This window comes from Suricata suricatta, chromosome 11 (assembly GCF_006229205.1).
Source record: "Suricata suricatta isolate VVHF042 chromosome 11, meerkat_22Aug2017_6uvM2_HiC, whole genome shotgun sequence".
Lineage (NCBI taxonomy): Eukaryota > Metazoa > Chordata > Mammalia > Carnivora > Herpestidae > Suricata > Suricata suricatta.
The window spans coordinates 46,465,426-46,490,442 of record NC_043710.1 but is presented as its reverse complement, the minus strand read 5'-3'; the positions used below and the strand labels follow the sequence as shown (position 1 = coordinate 46,490,442).

At 45.8% G+C, this 25,017-nt stretch overlaps 1 protein-coding gene and 1 pseudogene across 4 annotated transcripts in view; one reads left to right on the top strand and one right to left on the bottom strand.

Moving 5' to 3' along the window:
* Positions 1-25,017, bottom strand: part of MRVI1 (murine retrovirus integration site 1 homolog) — a 125,741-nt gene that overhangs the window by 63,792 nt on the left and 36,932 nt on the right. For 2 of the 4 annotated variants that reach the window (XM_029914648.1, XM_029914645.1), the window contains exon 2: positions 10,399-10,556. The exons of 1 other annotated variant lie outside the window; for it this stretch is intronic. In XM_029914648.1, coding sequence (XP_029770508.1) covers positions 10,399-10,556 — 158 coding nt within the window. Of the gene's footprint in view, positions 1-10,398; positions 10,597-25,017 lie in introns of those variants that run through there. One more of the 4 variants, XM_029914647.1, reaches the window with a different exon arrangement.
* On the top strand, positions 19,703-19,783 carry LOC115272804 (annotated as a pseudogene).

Here is a 25,017-nt window from a genome sequence, read left to right as displayed (position 1 = left end):
GGCAAGTGCCAAGCATGTAACCACAAAGACACACAGCTCCAAGCTGCCTAAAAACCAGGAGGCACAAAGCAATCAGGGAGAAATCCTCTAATCCCCTGATGGAATGTCCTGGAATGATTCTCACTCTCTCTTTCCAGAGCGTGCAAAATATACAATAATAAAATCAAAGTGTTCTTTCCCTAATCAGTACACAGAATGGATGAACAAGCTCTGGGCAAAACTGTTTTTGTGGGGAACATTCAGTCTCCTGTGGGCTGTTTCAGTTCAGGAGGTACTAGGGGGACAGGAATCCAGGACAGCGTGGGAAAATTCTAGGGGCCCTCTGAAGTGAATTCTGCCAGGTTGTAGTGTGTGTGAAGAGTGTGAATAGTCATCCCTGCTCCCAACCTGAACTGCCAAACAGAAGACAAGTCCTCAAAAAAGCTTGTGGTGCAGTGTGTCCATATACAGAGACTACCAGTGAAGTCACTGGCTTCAGGACTTCAAGGGCCTTGAGCTTGGGAACCACAGTAATTCATGCATAGTACAGGTTCTCACTTACTAGCTGTGTGACCTTGGGCAAGTTACCTCACCTTTCTGTTCCGTGGTTACCTCATCTGTAAAATAACTATCTCACAGAGTAGTTACAAAATTTATATTGATTGATATGGAAATAAGATTGCCAGTTAAAATACAGAATGTTGTTATATTTGAACTTCAAATAAACAACAAATAACTTTTTAGTATAAGTGTGTTCCAAAACTGCATGGGCATAGCTGTATTTTCATTTGCTAAGTCTGCAGCTCCAGGTGAAAAGCACATAGAAGAGCATCTGGCACTTAGCAAATGCTCAATAAATGTCATATGTCATATTCTGTTATTGTTACCTTTGGGGTTGAATCAATTACTTTGGAGTTAGGTTTTGAAGAGATTGTTGTTAGTTTTGAGTCTGATAACCATTTGGAGTTAAATTAGGTGGACCTCACCCTCTGGTCACGGAGGCATAGAGCATCTTCCCTGGGCATCTGACCACAAAAGCCCAAGTAGTCTTGTAATCAGTGACTCTCAGAGATGCCCACCTCCAAGGCCACGTTCACTTGGCTCCACTCCCTCTTATCATCTGCCTCTGAGACCAAGTAGATATGCCCTTTGCAGGTTACAGACATGAGAAGCAAAGGAACAAATGTGGGTAGAGGGGAGTGACACTTTCTTGACCTACTAAGTGTGAGGCCCCATCCCAGGCACTTGTGGTGTGTTTCCTCACTTCAATCCCCCAGAAATTCTGCTACTGAACCTCAGAATATCCATCTACAAATGGGAATGGGAATGCCTTCTGACTCCATAGAATCATTAAGAGGAAAGTGAAGGCCCTGAGAATGGAGTAGACCATGAATACATTTCTTTTCTCTTCCCCTTTTCCCCTTCAGTTCCCACTTTGCCAGTGAAAAAAAAGACTTGTCCAGGACTGTTCAGCTGGCAAATAGGGGAAAGGACTAAATATCAGGGCTGTTGGCCTTCCCACTCCACCATGCTACTCTTCCAGTTGTTTCTCTTGGTCTTGGTCTTACATCCCCTGGTTCCTAGTATAGGCACAACACTCTGACACTCCTCTGTTAGTCTTCCAAGCTGCCCCCTCTCCTCACAAACCCTTTCCTTCAGGAGGCCCTACAGCCAGCACAAGTCTGACCACATAGCTGGAGGAAGGATGGCAAGGGCACCCCCATTCCTTTTTACAGGCCCAGTCTCACCAGGGGACCCTTTCTCTTCCCTGAAATCAGTCAAGTGTGGGGACACAGGCTGTCTCCCTGCAAGCTCACCCTATAATAAGCCAGCAGGTCACATTTTGTACTCCTTAAATAAACCTTATAGAAACATTTAAATGTTTATTTCACTCATAAATTCTCAGGAATGCGCAACAGTTTCCTAACTGCCTGGGTGCAGGGATAAATATAGGCCAGTGTCATAGACGGGAATATTATCTTCCCTTCCCCAACATCACATGATTAGGCCCACACTGCAAGCTTGTAAGCAACAACCCCAGTCCCAGCCCTGGTGGGAGTGGAGAGTTCAGCTCCTGCATGTGGGCCCTGGCAGACAGCCTGGGAGAGAAGAACCCAACTGGAAGCCAGTGTAGGGTTATGAAGTTGGGGAGCCCTAGCCAGAATCCCACTAGATGACCTTGGGCACTTAACTTTTTTGAGTTTCATTCTCAAACATTATGTGGGCTAATAATCTCCATTTTCTTGAAGGATTAGACAAGATAAGGCAATACTAATAGTGATGATATTGGTAAGAATGGTAGTAGAGGTTGGGCCTTATGGTGCCTATATCCTCAGGTCCCTTTCTCATCTCATGGAGAACAAACAGGGAGGGGGCCTGGCCACAAAGAGGAGTTGGTGCTCTTGTGATAGGATAAAAGGACTCTGGGGACTTGGGAGAAAATTATTATTCTAGAAGCAAGTCCTAAAAGCATGGGAGAGAGCAGAAATGCCTCTGCTGAAGCCTGCTAGATATTGGGCTCCTCCCTGCCAAGAACTGAGGACCAGTTCCTGGCTCCCCTAAAGCTCCCCGGTGCCCACCCTGTGGATCCCACTCTCTACCTAGGGCCTGCTTGCCTCTGGTGGATACTCTTTTCTACCACTGTCCACTCTATTTCTAGAAGCCAAGAATCAACAACCACTAGATTATCCCGCCTTCTTCATCACTTTTTTCACTCTCATGCCAAAAAACATGAGGAGTGTGGAAGTACATGCAATGTCTATTAGTTTTACTCAGTGGAGAGTGTATCTATCACCCAGCTAGGCATTCATTCATCATCATCTTCTATCCTCTCCTATTCCCTTCTTTTCTTCCTGTTTCTCCATTTATTCCTTCCTCCCTTCAATCCAGGCATATAATCATCCAGCCAGCCAATTATCCTTGCAGTCTTTCACACAAACATCCATCTATCCATCCATCTAACCATCCATCTATCCATCCATCCACCTATCCATCCATCCATCCATCCACCTGCTCATCTCTCCATCCATCAATCCTACCTTGAGTTCCCACCACTTATTAGAGCCTATGCTGAGAATTGGAGATACACATACAAAAGACACAACCCCTGTCCTAAGTAATTTACATGCAGTCTGACAGGAATTAGAGAAACAAAAAAATGGTAAGCTACTTCTTTGCTTACTATGGGAATTAAAGCAAAATAATTTTAATATACACTTCTGACCTCCTGTAACAATCAACACTTCCAAAACTGCCCACTTTTTCTTAGGCACACATTTCCCAAAAGGTCTCCAGGGAGGTATAGAGAGAACCCTAGTCTGCTGGCCAGTGAAAACAGGACCTGAACAGTCAAGGGAGGGTAAAATGAAGAGAAAAACCTGGCAATCTACCTTACATGATTGTTGTTGTTTAGCTCTAGATATTCCCAGGGACAGCATAGACCAAGGATCCCCCAATTCCTGACTAGAGAATCATATAAGGGAACACAAAGCAAATCAGATCAGAAAGAAACTCATTCAGTTGTAATTCCACTGAGAGGTGAACTCTCTGAGAGTGGGGCGTTGGTCATTTAGTGCTCAGTAAACATTTGTTGAATGAATTCAATAAACATTTACAGTTAACTCTTGAACAGCATGGGTTGAAACTGGACTGGTGGATTTTTTCATAGTATGGTACTGTAAAAGTATTCTCTCTTCCTTATGATTTTCTTAATAACACTTCCTTTTCTCTAGCTAACTTTATTGTACAAATACAGTATATAACATACGAAATATGTCTTAATGACTGCTTATGTTATCAAGAAGGCTTCCAGTCCACAGTAGTCTATCAGTAGTTAAATTTTTGGAGAGTCAAAAGTTATACATGTATTTTCAACTGTGCATGGGGGTTAGTGCCCCTAACTCCTGCACTGTTCAGGGGTCAACTATATTGAGTAAATTCAACATGATTCCATATTTACTGGGTATCTATCATGCATAAGAGAAAAGTTACCCTTTCTTGTGTGCTCAAACTCTGTTGCAGTAAAATGGGGTATTTTCTGGACTAGAAAGAAGAAAAAAATAATTCTAGCCCCATTTCCTCAGCTTACAGCCACCAGGCAGTAGAATTCAGGTCTTGCTGCTTCCTTGTTGTATCTTTTGGACAACTGACTTAACCTCCCAAGCCTTAGTTTCCTAATCTATAAACTAGGAATAATCATTGCTAACTTACAGAGCATTATGAAGGCTGTCTGAGATAATGAATGTAAAAAGTTTAGCCCAGAACACAGCCCCATGTTTAGTTTCTTTTCCTGCATTTGGATACACTAACTAACTGCTCTGAACTTTCAGTTCCCTGGGGATGATGAACACTGTCCTTACAGTGGGGTTAGGACATCAAATGCAGTAATATATGTAAAAACTTTTCAAAAACTGTTTTGTGCTGCATTAGGGACTGAGCACCTATTATGAGCTGAGAACCTTGTTTGGCACTTTATATAGATTATTCTGGTAATTAAAGTCAAGCTGCCTGGGTTGGCTCTAGGCTCAGTGACTGTATTAGTGAGAACACATTACTTTTCTGTGCTTAAAGTCTTTATCTCTAAATGGGAATAACAATAGTACCTACCCCACAGAGATATTTTGAAAATTAAATGAGATAAAGTATGCAACAAACCTAGCACAGTGCCTGGAACATAGTTAAGGTTCCTTAAAGGTTTGCTGTTGTTAGCAGCTATTACTGCAAGGCTTGGCTTACAGATGAGGAAACTGAGGCAAAATGAGTAACTCACTCAGGATTCCACTCAGGGATGTGAAGCCCAGCTCTTTCCACATTGCCACACTACGTATACCTGTGTCCCAGTGAAATAGAAGCATTTCCTTTCCCTTCCAGAACTCCCTGGCTGCTTGGGGAAGCCTGCATGGTACTTTTCTGAAAGGACAGCTGAACAGGCTCCACTCTGGGCCAGCCCACTGAAAAGCCAGGATGGGTCTCTCACTATGGTGACACAAACAGGAAGTCCAGATTTGTCATGGCAGCAGCCACCATGATCTCCAATTCTGAGACAAAAGGGGACGCCCAGCAGCTTCATGGTCAGAGGCTCCAGGAGCTCCACAAGCAGATCCCTTGCTGTGAAGACCACACACAGAAGGCTGATTCTCCAGAGCACATTCCAACCTAATTTTCAGTTAATAAAAAATTGGAAAGGGGAGCAGGGATGCCACTGGTTAGTTGAGTGCTGAGGTGATCTTAAGTCAACAGGATGCTGCCATATAACAGAGTTAAGCATCAGTTTGTGTAAAGGATGAGAAAGTGCAGTACAAAGTAGGCACATAGGGAGGTGTAGAGAGAGACTCATGTGTAGCCTTAGCTAGGAATTGCATGGTGGTCTGTGTTTCTAAGAGTCAGAGTGCATCAAAGGTGGGCTGTTTTATTGTCTGATGGCTGAAAAACAATGAAGAAGGCTTAGGCAGCACAGTGTCTCAGCCGAATGTGTGACATGGAGCTGTATTTCCTGGCCCCATGGGCTCAGGCATCTGAGAAGATGGCAAGATGAGTGTGCATGTGCAACAGATTTGCAGGGGTCCAGGTTGGTCATCCCAGACAAGGGCTTTGGAAGCGCAGGACAGTGTTCCCTTGGCCTAGGCACCAAGAGTTCTTATAGAGGGCCTTGAGGCAAAGGCATCAGTACTTAGTACAGGAGAGAGACTAAGAGCATGTGCTCTGGGTCCAGGCTACCTGGGTTCAAATCCTGGTCCTGCTACTTATGAGCTATATGATCTTGGAGGAAAATACTTAACTTCTCTGTGCCTCAGTTTCCTCAGCAGTGAAATGAGGATGATGATATCTACTTCATAAGGTTGGCTGAAAGTTAAATAATTTAATATAGTAAAATAGTGCCTGGCATTGTTATTGAGTAGTTTTGTGGACAATGGAGATGGAGTGGGAGTTAGTTGGGGAGTGGTGGGAGGGGGGATACTGGAACAGAAGATGTGAAAGATGTGAGGTCTTATGAGCTTATGAGCTCATATTGACCTGTGCCTGGGGGCTTCCAGAAACCCTTGGAAGAGGATGGGGGTTGTCCAGGTGGAAACTAGAGCCAGTGAAAATTAGGCTGTGAGAGCTAACATGAGCCTCTTTGCACCCTCAGGTTTGCAAGGCACTTCTAGAAGCCATCCTGTTCTAATGAGTGAGCCTTTATGTGGCTGCTGGTCACAGGCCAGGAAGTTGTTAATGTCCTGGTCTTGCTGGCTCTAGGGCCTGGGGCCAGGTCTGGTGCTCCATGATTAGGGGGAGACAGGTTGGTATGTGCCCAGAGGAAGGGTCTGGGGAGGCTATGAGAGCAAAGCTTGGAGAAATAGAGAAAAGTGGATTCTGGGAAGATGGCTTCCTGCATCTCTAGGTTTTCATGCCAATATAGGCAGGTGTGGAGGACAGGACTGAGGGGTAGTCCCAGGGAGTCAGGTTCCAGCTTGACTAGCAAGCAGAGCTGGCAAACCACAGCAGACATCCTTGTGAGTGGGGGAGCTCCCCACTATGGAACTACTCCTGCAGACTCCCAAGACCCATCCCTAGAGACTCTGGTTCAACAGGCCTAGGTGCAGAGGAATCCAGGTTTAACAAGGTTCCAGGTAACTGGGGATTCACACTATGCAGAACTTTGCCTGCCTGGGAGGGTCTTAGATAAGACCTAGTATCACTTCTAGCTCTTAGCTCTGATTATCTGTCATTCTATGGTCCCTTAAGTTCCAGGCTTGTGTCCTGACAGCTTTTATTCCTGCCAGAACCTCTTGGCTACAAGCTCATTCCTTTGAGCCCTTCCCTGTTCAAGGGCTAACCCAGAAAACACAGGACACAACGTCATAGAGTGCATTGTCTAGCTTTATTTCTTTGTGGGTTTTGATTACAATTTCTGATTAGGGACTTAAAGTGTGTGTGTTTGTGTGTGTGTGTGTGTGTGTGAGAGAGAGAGAGAGAGAGAGAGAGAGAGAGAGAGAGAGAGAGAGAATGTGTGGTGTGTGCAGAAAGAAAAACAGGATCTAGGCCTACAGCTTTTGTGTTTTTGTGTGAGAAGGCCTCGGTTAGTGCTCATGTCAGTGATGGGAAATGGGGGCTGGGGCTTGAGGAACCAGAAGTAGGGCTGGACCCGGGGGAACTGTAAACTCAGAAGGATGCTCTGGTTCTTTGCCTGCTTCACAGAGTGGGAATTCACACGGTGCTGGGAATTTCAGCCAAATCTTCCTGGCCAACCCTGCTTTCCTGGCTGCCCAGCTTCCGCTGCTCCCAGGGACTTGGGATCTAGCCGCTGGAGGCTCTAGCCCTGCTCACAAAGCCTGACCCTCCCTTGAGGCTGTGGCTGTCTGAGAAGCCCAATGGAGGTTGTCTGATAGGTGCAAAGAGGGAGGAGTTCTGCACTAATGATGCCCATGGGCCTCTGAGGAATCAGGGAGGCCCAGTGCCTGTCAGTAAGGGCAGAGAATAAAACAATACTGAATCTGATGTAAGCCTTCAGTTTGGGGTCTAATCTGCCCTGGCCATATGGTTCCTCAGGCCAAAGAAGGTACTCAAGGGCTGGGCTGACCAGAGTCTAGAAGACAGTCACTAACACTTGCCCTGGGGAAGAGATGAGGAACCAGAGGCACAGGAAAGTTAACAGACTCACACAAGGTCTTTTGACTATGATGTGAAGGAGCCCATCTTGGTCTGACTTCACAGTCCATATTCTTAAACTGTGTGCAATGATCCTCCCTTAGAGGATTTGGGCATTCTGGCTCCAGCTCACCTGAAGTCCTCATGGGACCTTCTCCTCATGGATTCCAGTGATGCAGAGGCTATTGGTACCACAAACAGTCCTTTTATTATCTTGACCTCCCACAAGCACAGAGATGAGATAGAAATATGGCATTTGAAAGACCTTTAGAGACCATGGGGGCCCACCACCTCATGTTACAGAAGTCTGATTCTGGTTCAAGGTCACAAGGAGAGTGAGCTTGTAGAGACCTAGAATCTGAAGCTCCTGCTATTCAGCTAGGCCTCTCTGACCCTCAACTGTGAGGTTAGCTCATGGATTCCTCCCCCTGCTTGGCTGCACCTAGAAACTCACACTCACCTCTAACCCAGTGGAGCTGCACCTACGCGTGGTTTGGTCATGATGGTCAGAAGGGCCAGCAGACTTTTGTGCTGTCTTGTCTTATGTCTCCTGAGGAGAAGGCTTAAAGGCTCAAGGCTCCTTTGTTTAGAGAGGTGAGACAATGAACTAAAGATGAACTAAACTCAGTGTGAAAGAATCTCTTCACTAATGATGGAGTTGCAACCTTGACGATGTTTTATTTTTATTTTTTAAGAAACACTGATATTCTTGGGGAGCGTGGCATGACAGCTGTTTGGAGGACCTGGCTGGGATTCGGGAGCCAGATTGCAAAAGAATTTGTCTTAAGCACACAGCCATGGTTAGTATAGTGGAAGAGATCAAGAATGGATATGGCAAGGAGCCCAGGGATAGGGAGAAGGGACACTAAGGGGACAGAACTCAGGAAAGTCATGATTGAGGAGAGGGAACAGTCACTCTTGATTCCAGATGTGGATGTTTTGCTTTATGCTGTCATTCCTTTCTTTAATATTCAGAGTTACACTAGATTAACAAATTTTTTTTGTTGGCTGAACCTTATAGCCCACTATTACCAGTGTTTTAAGGAAATTTTCCATGCTTGGTTAGGAGCAGCAGTTGGAAAGGTGCAGCAACAGAGCACCCAGTTTGGGGAAGACCACACATCACCCAGAGAGGAGCAGAAGAACAATCTGGAGCCACAGAAAGTAAGTGACCAGCAGCACTCGCCAAGCCCATGACATTCCTGGGAGGGAGGTTCAATAAAACCCTGAGCCAGCTGCCTGTGGTCAAATGCATGGGGGCTTGGCTCACTGCCATTTAGAAATTCAAGGGCTCCCCAAGTCTGCCAAGTTCTGCAACATCTCAATCCCACGAGTTTGGGATAGGGAGATACAAGAAGCCATTCTTTTCTAAGTATTTATTATCTGAGTTCCCACAGTTATGATGTGCAAAAAAACAAATGTCATCCTGACATGAAAATGGTCACGGAGTCTGCCCACTCACCAAATTAATGCTCACTCATCCATTCTTCCCTCATTTAACAAGTGTCTGTCCTTTCTGGCTGAGGTCAGCTCAGACAACCATCAGCTATAATGGGGGTGGTACAAGGGCAAACCAAGTGCAAAGTTTATGAAATCAAAGAAAACAGTGTTAGAAAACTTCACGTGCAAGATCTTGGACCAGTGAAGAGCAGATGTGAGATGAAGCAGTTAACAAAGAAAAAATCATGATGGGGCAAGATAGGTTCTTTATGAGAAAATGATTTGCATATTAAAAAATTGATAGAGGTCCTTGGGAAAATGAAGGAAGCCCTTAAATTTTAAACAGTCTCTTAACAGAGGTGCTGTAAAGTGTGAAGGATTTGGTTCATCCTGTTGGTATAAAGAAAAAATATACCAACACCAAAATCGACACAATTAATTCTTTGTTCTTTCTGTTTTATACTTCTTTTTAACATGTATTCATTGAGAGAGAGAGAGAGAGAGAGAGAGAGAGAGAGAGAAGAGAGAGAGAGAGAGAGGAGAGAGAGAGAGAAAGAGAGAGAGAGAGAGAGAGGGAGAGAGAGAGAGAGAGAGGGAGAATGAGCAGGAGTGGGGCAGAGAGAGAGGAAGACACAGAATCCAAAGCAGGCTCCAGACTCTGAGCTGTCAGCCAGAGCCTGACACAGGGCTTGAACTCATGACCTGCGAGATCATGATCTGAGTCAAAATCAGACACTCAACCGATTGAGCCACCCAGGTGCCCCAATTCTTTGTTCCTTCTAAAAAAGTAGCATATAATCTATATTTTGTTATATAAGTATAGCTAAAAATAATCTATTTTCATAATTTTATTTGTACATAATAATCTCAGTGAGGCCTTTTAATTTATTTTCATCATTTCTCTTTCTTACAATATAATTTTACTGAAAATCATTTTCACTAGGTCCTATGAAATTTTGATCTTCATTTTAAGTGGACTCAGTTTAGGTGGTCTTTTTCTGGTGGCCACACCCCTGACATGATGAGGCCCCTGTGCTGGTGGTTCTCCTTCAAGTCTTTCCCCCATTTTAGGAGGGCATCTATAGGGTTAGGGTGGTTGGACCTCCCAGGAGACCTTGATCAGACACAGGCTAGGAGGCTTATCTCTGAGGGTATATGGAGGCCTCAGCCAAGTCAAACAAACTTTGGATATTTATTCCTTAGTGTGGCAGCCACACACCTTCCCCAGGTGCCCACTGCAGCCGGCACAGGCTGGCAGCAGACCCTCTGGCCAGGCCAGGCAATGTGGCTCCAGCCCAGGGCACTTAGCTGGGCCCCGGCCAGGCTCGCTGCAGGCAAGGAAGGGGCACTTACTTGGCCGGCGGGGCTCTGGGCTGCCTGTGGCTCTCCAGGGGGCTCCTCGTCCTCGGGAATGTGGGGCATGGCAGCCTCCTGGCAGGAGTGGCCCCGTGTGCCCGGAACCTCCGCGGCGTCAGCCCCAAAGATGCTCCAAGAGGCCTGGGCTCCGCAGGCTGAGGAGACGCCAAAAGGACAAGTCAAATCCACTCCCATCCCTGACCCAAGTTGGGTTCCATTTCTAGGAGCCATGAGCCGCAGAAAAAGCCTGGTTGGGTTTGCATCAACACCAAAGGTTGGACTAGGCCAGGAGAGGGCATTTGGAATTGCATTTCCTCCTGTTCATTTGCTCTGTTTACAAAGCTGGAGATGACCTTAGAGATTTTGCATCTAATTTGGTCCTTGCAGTAAACACAGCTATCCCAGAAAGGAAAAAAAGTGCTTCCAACTCCTCAAAACCATAAGTAATGAGGACACTCCACTGGGACGAGACCTGTACTTATGTACCATTTGTTGAACATCTACTAAGTGCCAGGCACTATCCTAGGAGCATTTCCAGCATTGCCTAATATAATCCTTATGATGACCTCTGATGCAGGCATTAGTATTCACATTTTATAGAAGAGAGAACGGCTTCATGGAGTGGCAGTCATTTGCCAAAATCACACAAAGAACCAAGCATTTGAATCCAGATCTTCCTGATTTTGAGGACGGGGCTATTTTTACTATACCACACAGCCTTCCTTGTCTGGGTTGAGGAAGAGGAGGAGATGATGTTCCCTGACTTTCGGCCACATGGCTGAGTTCATGACCTTCAACAGCTTTTCTGACCCTCAGTATGGGGCTCTCTCACTTGAGGACAGCCCTCACCAGGCCTGCAATTCTGGAGGCTCAGCCAGGGTACATCTTGTGTATTTTGTGCAGTGCCCATCCTAAGCAACCTTTAATTGCTTCCCCACAAGCCAGACTTATCCCATCTCATGGTTTAGCAGCCTTGAGACCCAGCTAGGCATAATCTCATTTATCTCACCACAGTGATTGGCTTAGGGATAGAAAATAGATCCAGTGTAAGCCAATGAGCACATTGCAGTGTTCTGGGACCCAGGTGCTTGACTAGGGGTAGAGCTAAGACCCTTGCATAAAAAATAAGCTGGATCCCTGATCAAAGTTCACCTGAAGACTGAACTCATTCTGGACTAGCCAGCTGCACAAACAATTAAATTTCTTAGTATTTTAGTCAATTTGGCTTGGGTTTACTTATAACCATAAATTTGTAACCACTTGTCCTAACTTGTAACTACTAACTACTAGTACTTATAAGTACTAATTATTCTTTTGTGTTTCTCACCAATCCAGAAGCCTAGGACCATACATGATCTCCCCAATGGGCCTGGCTTCTCTGCTTTCTCTTACAAAAAGCCAGTAGTGACAGGTCTCATTCTGAAGAGGCAGGATAGCAAGGTAGAAAGAACAAAAGCCTTGGAACCTGATACCTGGATTTGAGTCTCCACTCTGCCCCACTCACTGGCTGTGTGGTCTTGAACATTGACTTCACTTTTTTTTTAAATTTTTAAAGAGAGAGAGAGCACAAAAGGGGGAGAGGAGCAGAGGGAGAGACAGAGAATCTTTTTATTTTTCAAAATTTATTTTGTGGGGGGCAGAGAGAGAGAGGGAGAGAGAAAATCCCAAGCAGGCTCCGTGCTGCCAGTTCAGAGCCCAATGTGGGGCTCAAACTCACAAAACTGTGAGATCATGACCTGAAACCAAGACTTGGACACTTAACTGACTGAGCCACCCAGGTGCCCTGAAAGAGAGAGAGAGAGAGAGAGAGAGAATTTTAAGCAGTCTCCACACTCAGCATGGAGCTGGACACAGGGCTCTATCCCACAACGCGGGATTAGCACATTAGCCAAAATCAAGAATAGGACACTCAGATGACTGAGTTACCCAGATGCCCCTATGTTGGTTTCACTTCTGAGCCTCACTTTCCTTGTCAGGGGAACAGAGATAAGAATGCCTGCCATGCAGGAATGTTCTAAGTCTGAAATGAGATAAAGCACCCAGCACAGAGTAGGTGCTCACAGCAGCCATCTGCATAGACGTCTGCAGCCCAGGAAGCTCAGCCAGAGTCCAAAGGCCCCTACTTGGCCTCTTCCCCCCACTAAACTCCTCCAGGTCCCCTTCCCCTAATGGGGTGAGAGAAGCCTTCTGGGAACTGTAGAACCAGCAACCAGCCTGATTCAATAACTTCAGAGTTTCCTTGAAGCTGCTGCTCTGCTGGTGCACAGACAAAAACCACCAGATGCAGACCCTGACCTCAACCACAGCTCAGGGGCTACTGGAACACACAAAGGACATTGTAATTTACTGTGTACCTACTATGTCCTGGCCCAAGGTACTGACTGCAGAGGGCTGCAGGAGGAAGCCAGAAAGCCCCATCACCTCCCAGGATACTAGATACTCATCTGCTCCCACAGGAAAGGCTCTTCTGAGGACCTGAAGCCAGAGGACTTTGGGCAGGTTTACATCTGACCTAGGCCACAACTCTGACAGATGCCCCCCACCCCAACATAGCCTTTGACTGAGCTCCCTGGGGAAGGCAAGGAACCAGATTCATCATGGATAACTAGAAGATTCATCAAAAAATTCTTGTTGATTTTTATTTAAAAATCTAGAGAACTTTAGCCATGGGGTTGGTCAGTGTGACTACCATCTTGACTTTTGTCAGAGTCTGGTGGAAAGGTAGCCCCATTCAGCTCTGAAACAGTTGGGGTGACCTCTGCTGGTCAACTCAAGAAATCTCATCTCAAGTAGGAGACTCCTGAACTAAATCATTCATTCACCACACTGACTTTATGCATACTCTACTGACCCCTGCGCTAGGTGCTGGTGACTTAAAGATGATGAGATGTGGTCTTGCCCTCAAGCAGCACAGTGGTGGGAGACGGCAGGAAAACAGCGTCACTGTTAAGACTTTGAATGTGAGAAGGGGCAGGATCCCAGAAAAGGATCACTAAACTATGGGAATTGGGACAGGTGAAATATAGTTTTAGCCTAGATTCCATGTTAGAAATGGTGTTTGAACTGACTCATGAATACTGAAATAGTGAGTGGAATTTCTCTGAACAGAATAGCTAGAGGGAAAGGTGAGACAGGAAGGAGAAGCCTTACTGGTCAGATTAACTCTGGTTCTTGGGAATGAGAGCTAGAAGACCAGCGCATGCTGTGTCTCCCATCCCAAATAGTCATTGTATGGATGAAATGAGGATCAGATTTACCCAAAGGTCTGCTCTGTAATTGACTTCTATAACTTTTACTTGGACTTCAACAGCAGTGACATCAGTGGTGCTAGGCAAAGTATATGGTAACAGGGGTTGACAGTAGCAAAAGAGTATCCACAAACCCAATTCTACCAAGGAAGTTGGCTGCACTTCCCAAGAACCCCCTTAAGTGATGTATGATGTGTGTGTAGGTCCAGTCTGTCTTAATAGTAATATGGTTCCCAAACTACGTGAGGTGACAGTTCTAATTTCCTCTATGCCTTAATCTTCACAAAACGTATTGCACTCTGTAACTAAGATGGATTCAGACAAATTGGGGCATGTTCAGAAAATGGGAAGCAGTATGCAGGAAACAAGAATTTGTCTTTAAAGAACTAAAGACCTTTAGCCTGGAGAAGAGACAGAGCAGGGAAAAATAAAATCGCTTCTCAGTATTTGAACATTATTCCTGTAGTTCTTTTGTCCCCAAAGGGTAAATTCATGACCAATCAATGAAATAAAGGTCAAATCAAGGCCAGGGAAACCTTTCTAGTGATTGGACCTATCTGAGATGAAAAGGTCTACTCTTTAAGGTAATGACTCCCCACTCCTGGGAGACTTCACCCAGCAAAGTCAGGGGCAATGGTCACAGGATTCTGGAACCCACTTCAGGGGCCATTTTCACCTTTAGGAGTCCCTAAAATCCTGGAATCTTCTTGGTCACAACAAACCACAGATAGTACCATCGCATAGGATTCCGGGATCATGGTATTCCAAAGTCACATAAAAAATATCTCATTTTCTGACCCTCCACTTTCTTTCCTCTATCTCCTCCTCATTAAGAAAGACCTTAAGTCAGTCCCTGGATCAGACCCCAAAGCAAAACAGAAACAAATTAAATGATACAAGCACTAAGAGATGTCAGCTGCAGCAGAACAAAGCAGAGTGGAGGCTGGCTGTGGTCCCACACTTGACAAGACAGAGCCCCGAAGTCCTCAGGGGGAGCCCCAGCAGCCCCGCCTGCTGAGGCCATTCCCACGCTGCTCCTGCCCTGTTCGCTTTCTCTCCCATCCATTATTATAAACTTGCTGCTTAAAATAGCAAGGTAAAAGCAGAGTCCCTCCCCCAGGGTGACATCTGGGTTCTGCTGGAGCTTGTGGGCACACAGACCTTACATCCATCACAGCAAAGTTAAGGATATAATCTGCAGGAAATGGTGATCTAGAGCACCGACCCATAAAAGGAAAAAATATTTAGTTATGTTTGGTCTCCGAGCTGTTCTTTCTTTAACTGATTTTCAAAGCCCTTCTTACTACCTCTTTAGCCTAGTAAAGTAAAGTAAAGGGTTAGGTAGGTCATTGTCAAGAGCCATTCAGCTCTTTGGATTCTACTCATTCTGTCCTCAGCCAGTGCTTAAGTATATAGCTTGGCCCATTTTACAGGAAGGAAAACTGAGGTGCAAAGAAGGGAAACAACTTAACTGGATCCAGTAACCTTTGTACCTGGTACCAATTATTTAAGTCACTGCCGGGATAACTATCCAATTATTTGTGGAATTGAAAAGGTCAGAAGTCTCTAATCCATATTTAAATATTTTATTTGCCCCTGACAATGCTCATGAAAGAAAGCAAACTAGTATACCTTTCTTCATTCTCTCATTCATTAGATATTTCCAGTTTGCCTACTGAGTGTCGAGTACCATGCTGGGTGCATTTCAAATGCTATCTTGTTTAAAGCCTGTGAGATGGGTTTTATTATTTCCATTTTACATATTAAGGAACAAAGGACCAGAGGGGTTTGGTAACTTGCTCGGGATCCCACAGCTAATAAACATCAAGCTGAGGATTAACACAAGCAAGTCTGACCCAAAGGTCCATCCTCTCTCCCCTCCTCTCCTCCGCCTCCTTAGCTGGAGTTCCATGACAGTGCAGCAGAACCCAGCGTAGGAAGCTGCCCCCCTAGAGAACTGGAGTGTGCATTCCCAGCACGGCTACCAGGGTGGTGGGGCGGGGTACAGCAAGCAACAACATATCAGACCAGGGGTCTTATAAGGGCAAAAATGTGGTCCTACAGTTTGTGGTTGCAGGACCTCCACTGTAGGGTAACAAATCTACTCATTCCCCCATCCATCTGTCTGTCAGGCCATCCATTCGCCCACACTCCTTCTGACTCTTCCATTCATACAACTGTCCATTGGTTTGTCCTTTGAAGCTTTTACCCCAGAAAGTCTCACCCTTGCTAGATTAACTGCACAGTCTCTGCCCCTGGAAAAGCCACTGTAGGACCCCATGGGCTATAAGAAGAGGGCAGGAGAGGGTAGGAGAAGACTTCTCTGACAGAATGGCAATACAAACATAGGCATGCCCATCCACAGCTGGGAGAATACCTCCACCCTATACCCCTCAGCCATGTCCCTGTAAGCATCCTTTGGGGGCTGCCCATGTCCCTGCAAACATTTTTAGGAGTCATGATTTAGCAAGAGCCTTTACAGAAACCACAAGTTTCGTTTCTATTACCATTATGATTAGTCCCAATTTACAAATGAGGAAAACAGGACCATGAAGACTTACCCAAAGTCAGGAAACCCATGAATGGCAGTGCCAGAAGTCAGCCACAGATCTGTCTGACTCCCTAGTCCCCAACTGGTCAAGCCTGCCAGCTCATGGGTGGTGTTCTTGGCAAACAGTGGCCTCTTACAGTGGACCCATGGATGCCTCTCCCAAAACTTTGCAACCAGTCCAGAAGAAACCAAACCTCTCTCTGAACCACAGTGTCCCAGGAGCACAAATCTACAAGCTGAGTGGCTCTCACATTTTTTCTGTTAATCTTCGGGTATCCAGGGAAGAGCCAGAGGCCCTTCTGGGAAAAAAACGGGTTAACCCAGACTCCACTGACCTTTCTGGAATGACTCAGAATTCTCAGAAGGGAGGTTTTTTTTTTTTTGTTCTTCCAGCTTTGAATTTTTGCTTTCATTTTAGCAACACAAAGAATTTGAAAGAGATTAGGTTGCTATTAATACCACTGGTCTATCTCTAGATGAAGAATTTGATGAAGGGAATTGTTTGGGGTGACTGCACACGCATGTCTCTCAGTCCCTCTGCAAATTCAGAGGATGATAGGGAGGGCCACTGGAGGTCAGCCAGTCCTGCCTCCTGCTCCCATCTTACAGGCCCAGACGGGGGCAAGGACTTAATCAAAGCCGTACTTGTGGATGAGGGATAGTCAGAGAAGGTCCCAAAACCCCTATTCCCCAGATCCGGCTATAGACATCAGCTTTCTGCCTCTAATCTTGAAAGGCTTGCTTTTGGTAAATGATAAGAAAGTGTGTCCTTGTTGTGGTCACTCTCATGGGAAAGAGAGAGTGCTCCCTGGTCCCTCTTCTGACCCCAGAGCAGTCCTGGACACACTTGGAAAATCTGGGGCATCAGAGATCAGCTCAAAGTGCTGAGAGACACTTCTGGGGGTCACTGGGCCTGGGGACTGGATCCTGGATCCCACAGGCAGGCCTGAGGAGGTTCACTTCAGGAGAACACCATCCTGCTTCCTAACCTTGGGATGCTGCACAAGGGCTTTGGAACTTGGCAGATTGGGTTCTAATTGCCTTCTGCCTCTTCCCTGCTGGATTAGTCTCCCCTAGCCTCTGTTTCTTCATCTGTAAAATGGAGATCATTTTAGGGTTTTTGTAAGGATTAAATTAGGAAATACATGCAAAATGCTGTCACATAGTATGTACTCAGTGGGTTCCTTTCCCACTCTCTGAATAGGGCAACTGAATTCTCTGAGCCATGGCATCATCAAAATCCAATGACGCCTGGATAGTCTGCTGTTGATCCTGGATAGCTGAGTTCCAGCTTTGTCTCTTGTAGGTAAAGGAGACATATTCCTGGCCTGGACTGGCCAGGATTGGAATTAAACCCATCAGGGGTTATGCACTCTGACATTTACTCTGCTGTTGGGGACCCAGTTGCTACAGACAGTGGGGCTACAGAGAGAGGGTACAATACTGTGGCCATCCCAGGTCTATGCCATGGTCAGTTGCAGGTCTATGCTGTAGCCAGTCCCAGGTCTACATCGTAGTCAGCCTTTGATCTGCGCTGTGGTCATCCCAAATCTGTTTTGTGGTCATCCCATGTCTGTGGTCAGCCCTAGATCGGTGTTGTGGTCAGTCCCGGGGGAGCAATGGTGGAGAATAGGAGGGCAGAAGGAAGAAGCAACAGCAAGGGAAAGATTAGGGACTGGAAGGTACTTCCCAATGACTTGCCCTCAACACAATTCCCCTGGTCCAGGGGCTGGGACCACAGGGGCTGTAGCCTGGTGGTGTTTTGGGGAGGCTGGTCCTGAGCACTTCCCAACAACCCCTGGGGTCTGAACTCTCTGGCCATGCTCTCCAGATTTGAGGATCTCTTACAGGTTCTATTGTCTGGGGGTGCCTTCCTCCCCTGATTTAGAACCCATTCCAGCCCTGAGAGTGAGAGAGCTTCTGCTCAGATCAGTGCCAGGGCCACATCTAGGAGAAGAAGCTGGCCCACCCCCACTAGGAAGAGAGCAAGAGTCAGCACCCACTGTGTTCAGCCAGGGGCTGCAGTGGGGGACATACAAGATAGCTACACATAGTAACTAGCCCCTCACATCCCCTCAGAGCTCCTTTCTCCCCATTGCCCTTACCTTCACACAGCCATGGAGGCTATTAGGTACCATTGCCTTAGGGAGTGGTGTAGCAGCAAAGGGTAGAGAAAATGGAGTTTGCCTCTGCCTTATTGTGGGGAAGGCCTAGCCACTGGGGAAACAGAGAGGGCTCAGGGTACAGAAAAAAGATTTGGGAAAGCATCCTAAATAAGGATAAGTTACCCGCCCCCACAGAATTAGTAAAAGATTATGGGACAAGGGAGAGACAGGAGAGGCAAAGTAGAAGCAATGAGAGTATACACTGGTGAGTCACTAGAAAAGAGCATGTGCCCTGCTTTCTTGGAGAGGTCTGGGGGGAAACTCCTGAACTCTAAGAGCAGAATGGTCTTAGGCCCTGTTTCCCAGACAGAAACCTGGGGGAAAGACCCCAAAGAGAGGAAATGGCTGTCTGGAATGGCTTACTCAATAAGACCTTCAGACATCCTCGCAAGACTTCTCTCATCCCAGGAGTGCATAGGTGAGGTCAGGGGGCACATGGCATAATCATTTCTGTGCAGCCAGCAGCAGAAAGTTGCCATACTTGAAGGTGCCTTGAGAAGGCTATTCAGAGGTTACCTACTAACCAAGGACTTACAGAAAGCATAGTAAACATCTTGTCAAATGGTCTAGGACAGATGATATCAGGCACCAGGCCACCCTCCTCACCCTAACTCCCTGATGCTCGGGAAGCTCCTTGGACCTTGGATGCCACTTTGGAGGAAGAGGGCTAGAGAAACCCTGAAATGCCCGGGATCCGAGTTCTAGGTCCCCTGAAAAATGGTCACGCTGGGGCCAGACCTCCCTCCACCTCACCCCACCCCCCAGCCATGACAGGAAGCAAGCCAAAACATCTCCCCAGGTTTCCTCTCCAGCTTGTTCACTTTAGCAATTCTTTTTTTAAAATAATTCCACTTGAAAAATTTTTCTCTTCTTGGAAATATGTGCAATTGCTCAATCGGAGGCAGTTCAAAGGCAATGGGAACAGCAGAAAAGTATCTGAGCCTCCCATTTAGCTCCTAGCAGAAATAAATATTGCCCTGTTCTCTTTGTTCCGGGCCGCCCAGCAGCTTCTTCCCTGAGTCACTTACTCCAGGGTGACATGAATCATCATCCTGGGGTCAAGGACCACACGATATTTCCTGGGTCCATGTGGCTGGCCAGGGCACTGAAGGGCCATCAGGAAGAAGGGAGGACTAAGAGCCTTCTCCTAGGTCCTGAGTCTGGCTCTGTCCTCCCAAATGTGTGACCTTGGGGAGTCCCTCAGCCTGTCTGGCAAGGAGGTAGGTTTGTAGGTCTTCCAACTTGTACTTCCTTGGAGTTTCTCCAGTGGTATGCTAATTGTCAAGAATTTTTGTGAGCTGATTGTTAAACACAGACATCATTAAAAATTGAATTACAACTTTGTGCAGTGGTAGTATCATAGCCAATGAGGTTTATCCAAGGTGTGATTATTGCTAGTAAAGAATTAATTTACAATTAAATCACATTTAAAACAAAGGAAATCAACACCCACAGTAATCACATCCTAATTATTTTACTACATTTTATTATTATCTATACTCTTGAGATTATTTAGTTATAGTGTGGGGAAAACACTATAAAATGATGTGCTATTCACATCTTTACAACTTCACATTCAATGATGTCTAGTTAGTAACCTGAAATTGGTCATGATGGCACAGAAATCAGCAAATGCTACATATAAAGGCCTTTTTCCCAAGAGATTCAGCTGTTAAACATTTACAGGGTCACCACTGAGCCTCTCAGTCCTGGACCCCACTCCTTACGCTTGCCAGGGTGCAGAAGGAATGCAGATGACTTTAATATCACTCCACAATAGCAGAGTTAAGGAGATTCAATTACCAGTTACCTTTGCACAATGCTTCTTAAGTGTACCAGGTTGCAAACAAGATCCATTGTTTCTTCCCTTCTCCAGCCCTGTCTTCTTCCCAGACCCCTCCTCCATGCCCTAGTGAATGGCACTCAGATGAAAAATCCAGAAGTCATCATGATTCCTCCCTCTCCATCACTCCCGCAATCAATTAGACTTTGAGTCCTGTTAGTCCTAGTCCAGACATGTCTTTGCTTCCCTCCTTCCCATGGCCGCCACTCCTGCCATGGATCTGTGTGACCTGCATCACTACAACAACCTCATTGCTCTCTTCACCTCCAATCTGGCCCCTTCTGACCACCCTGTACAAGATGCCAGATAAATCTAATACATAGGTTGGATCGTTCTGCCTCTTCTTATGGAAGGCAGAGTGTGGCAGGCCAGAGAATACAGGTGCCATCTAAAGAGGTCATCTATAGAGTTCCTATTCAGTTCTGAGGTCATGAAAAATTATGTGGGAGATCTAGCCCTGCTCCATGCAGAAGCATCTTTCCAGTCCAATGGCTATGCCTTTGACAATGTCACCAATCCAAACCCAGCACAAAATTTGGTGGTAAGTATGAGATTAGATACAGTGAAAACAACAGGGATCTGGAAGTGAAATAGACCAGGTTCCAGGGTAGCTCTCGCCCTTACAGCTCAGTGACCCTTGCTTGACAAAGTAATGTATGTTCTCTGGGATCAGACTGTCGTTTGGAAGATGGGGCTAAGATACTCTCTCAAAGGGGTGTTATGAGATTTAAATAAAGAAAGGCATACATACAGCACATAAGAGATACTTAGGAAGTATTCCTTTACTTGCCTCTGAGAAAGAGAATATCGATTAATAAAAGTCACTTGTGCTTTCACACAACACAGGCCTTCACTTACAACCTAGGTATGCTCCTTCCCATGTACTTCACAGGCTTGATTTTCTGCTTTGCCAGCCAACAATAGATCAAAAGCAGTGAGAAAGGACAACCAACTGCAGGAAAGAAGCAGCCATATTTGCAAAGTGGATACAAGCCTTCAGCTTGGCACAGAACCTGAGGCCAGTCAGCCCAGGCATGTTTTCCTAGACACCTTCCTAGTCAACTAAGCTCAGCCCTGATTGATGGCGCAGCCCAAAGCCAGTGGGCATGAAAAAGGCAAAGCTCTGATGTTGGTTCCCTGGAAAAGAGAGGATAGCAAGAGCCTTTTCAGAACATTTCTATCCAGGATGGTTATAACACATACAGTTTGACTTTAGACATAATTATTTTTGTTCACAATATACTGATTGAGGGGAAAAAATAGGAGGTATGGTTCTACTTTCATTTTTAAATTTTATATGTGTGTGTGTGTGTGTGTGTGTGTGTGTGAAATAGAAGTAGATAGATTATGACCATTCTTTAGGGAGGGAAGTCCAAAAGGTTAAACACTCAAATGTTAAAAGTGGTTATTTTCAAATGGAATTATGAGTAAAATTAATTGAATAATTTTTAAATATTTATATCTGTATTTTCCCCAACAAAGAGCATGACTTATTTGCATCATAAATGTTGGAATTGTTAAAGGAAGAAAGAGTCTTTTTTGGTGTCCTGAAAAATTACTTAGGACAGTTTCTACCTATCGATCATGGACTTAGGCATTATTGGCCCTCATTACAGCATGTGCTAGTTGAAGCTCTGGGGCTTTCCTGTGGACTTTCCTATCTAGAATTCCCTGGCTAACTCTTGTTCATCCTTTAATACTCAGTTCATATGTCACTTCTGCCAGGAAGCCTGCCCTGACTCCCTCTGGGCTCCAACAGTCCTGTGTTATCACTTACCTTGGGGCTCTTTGCTTTGTCTTGTCATCATGTGTTTACTGCAGCAGCAGTTCTCAGCTTTTTTGCTACCTATTCCCCCTAAGACATATGACAAATTTCTATGAACTAATAGAGCATAAATGTCCAGGATGGTAGAAGCATGAATTGTCCTCCAATGAACTCTAATGAGGCCCACCTAGTAGGCACACTGTCCCCTCCAACTCCCCCCTTCCCCTTCTCAGCCACACTTCATTAAGAATCATGTCCTAAACAGTGGGCACCTTGATGACAGGGCCAGTGTATAATTCATCTCTCAGGATTTCTTGAATAGATGAAGAAATGAATGAAACTAATTTGAAAATAAACTATTAAAAAAATAAATGAATGAATAAGTGAGAATAAATGAAAATGTGTCACAGACTCTATGAAACAGAGAGGTGAAGAGTTCAAGTTTTGGTTTTTGAGAAAGACTTGGGAAGCCAAGTGACCCCTCCAGGGCCGACTTCACTTGTGGCCCTATCATGGCCTTGGAGTTCCTCCTGTGAGACATGGGGAAGACAAGGCCCCCATTTCCTCTTACTTAAGTGACATGAGCACACATCATCTGGGCTGTTGCTGGCCTCACCTGCCCCGTTTGTACTGAGCTTGCCCAGGTTAACTGCTGAGTTTTTCTCTCGATGATGTAAGTGGTTTCCTGTCTTCTCTGACACATAGGTGTGCAGAGTTTCCCCATAGGATTCTACCAACTGAAACCTCACAAAGAGCAGGGCCTCCTCCTCTGCCACCTACATGTCTCTGTTTGGCTATACATTAATACTTTGCAAAGTGACTTATCAATGGGACTTGCAGCTTTAACTTAAATCCAGCAGGCTGGGGCACCTGGGTGGCTCAGTCAGTTGAGCGTCAAACTTCAGCTCAGGTCATGATCTCATGGTTCGTGAGTTCAAGCCCCATGTTGGGCTCTGTGCTAACCGCTAGCTCAGAGCCTGGAGCCTGCTTCAGATTCTGTGTCTCTTTCTCTCTCTGTCCTTCTCCTGTTTATGCTCTGTCTCTCAAAAATAAATTAAAAAATTTTTTTAATCCAGCAGGAAGCCACAGAGTATTCCACTGGCCCTTCTAGCTCCACTTGGAAAACTAGTCAAACCATTCTCCAAATGGCTAGCAGTGACACGTGCTCAAATGGGCCATCACCCTAGTGTCTGCTGCCATGCATTTCTGGAACCACCTCCCCAACTCCCACCAAGAGAGTTGAGCCATGAGGGTTTGTAAAGTGGCCATAGCCTCTGAAGCCAAACCTGGCTCAACTCCTTCTCTGACTAGGGGACAGACTCTAATTTGGGGGGTCCTGGAATCTAGCATCTGAAATCTCCCATTCCTGTGAGGTAGGCCCCTGGAGACCATGGTCTCTGATTTCAGGAAGAAGGCCAGAGGAATTGAGTCAGCTTGATGAGCCGTGATGGAACCCTGGCAACAGCTAGTCCTGCTCATACTGCACACATGGACTCTCTCAGAAGCCAAAAGGGGGGCCACATCTCAGCTAACCTTGTCCTTAGATCTTCTGAAGACATTCATTCCTCAGGATGGGGACAAGGATAGATAAAGACAAGTCATGTTTTGTCCAGGACATGAGATGTGTCAAGCACCACTCAGGAACAGCCTGTCTGAAAAACCAGCATCAGAAAACCCTATCACCTTGGAAACTTTGTTCCAAATAAAAAAAGAACTTCTTTCTTGACTCAGCAACACCCCTAACCCCAACCTAAATAGATGGATGGATGGATGGATGGATGGGTGGATAGATAGATAGATAGATAGATAGATAGATAGATAAGTGAGCAGCCAGTCCTCTCTTTGCTAGTTCCTCCCTCCTACTTCTCCCTCTTCTTTCCCCCGCTTGCCAGCTTTGTTCTGGAAAGTGACCACAGAGCCTAAATAGAGGTCTAAATGCAAGAATGGGCTTGGGGAAGTCCAAAGGAAAAGGTGGCCTTCATAATGTCTGCCTAAATCATTCATTCATTCAACAAATGTTTAGTGGACAACTTACCATGCTAGGCCCTGGGTTCTGAGGGGTGTCCTTCAGGCTGCCCTCCCAGGAAGCCTTCCCTGACCTCTCCAGGATACTGTGTGCTCTCTGGTCTGTGATAGCACTGTGCAGTTACCCCCGTCTGCCACACAATGGTCTCTGTTTCCTGTACATTCATTGTATCTGCCAAGCCTGACAGCATGGAATGTTATTTTGTGCCCCAAAGCTGTGGGAACATAGTATGGGTCCAGAGCAATTGCTCAATACCTGGTAGATCCCTCCTTTGAAAGCAAATACTGTAGGAATCAAACCTCACTTTTCGTATGGCCTATGACAACACTATGTATATATATGAGCTCTTGAAACACTCTTCACTCTAGAGGAAGGTATATCTCCACTTTACAGATGAGGAAACCATGCCTCAGAGAGGTAAAGTGACTTGCTCTTGATCACACAGTCAGGAAACAGAGTCAGGACTAAAACCTGGGTCTACCGTACCCAAAATGGAGTTTTTGGCCCTTCACAAGAGAGAACCCATTCTTCTTGTTCTCCAATCTCAGTAGAAGCAGAACAAGAATATTGGGAGAGTTTTTCTTATGGGGGATCTTGATTGTTCCAGGTCGCAGCCCTACCTCCGGGACAACAAGGACAACTGTGGCTGCAGCACAGAACTGAGTCTTTTCTTATAGCATCCCCTGGAGTAGATAAGAAGCAGCTGCATTATCTGAGAAAAACAGAAAGGACAGCTCTTCCCTGCTGGGATGGAGCGCCCCAGCTCAAGACCCTGCTCCCTGTTTCTCTCTCCTCTGGGAATCTCAGCTCTCAGAAGCTGTGGAAAGAGGCCCAAAACCCTGGTGCTGGGCTTTAGGACACAGTCTGGCCTAGTATGTGCTTCAGAAGGCCAACAAAAGGACTCAGAGACTCAGTGACAGGGGCTTTCTGGGGGAGGGAAGAGCAGACTGTGACACCAACCACCTGTGTGACAGTGGATTCCTTTACCACTGAGGCTTCATCTTTATGGTAGAAGATG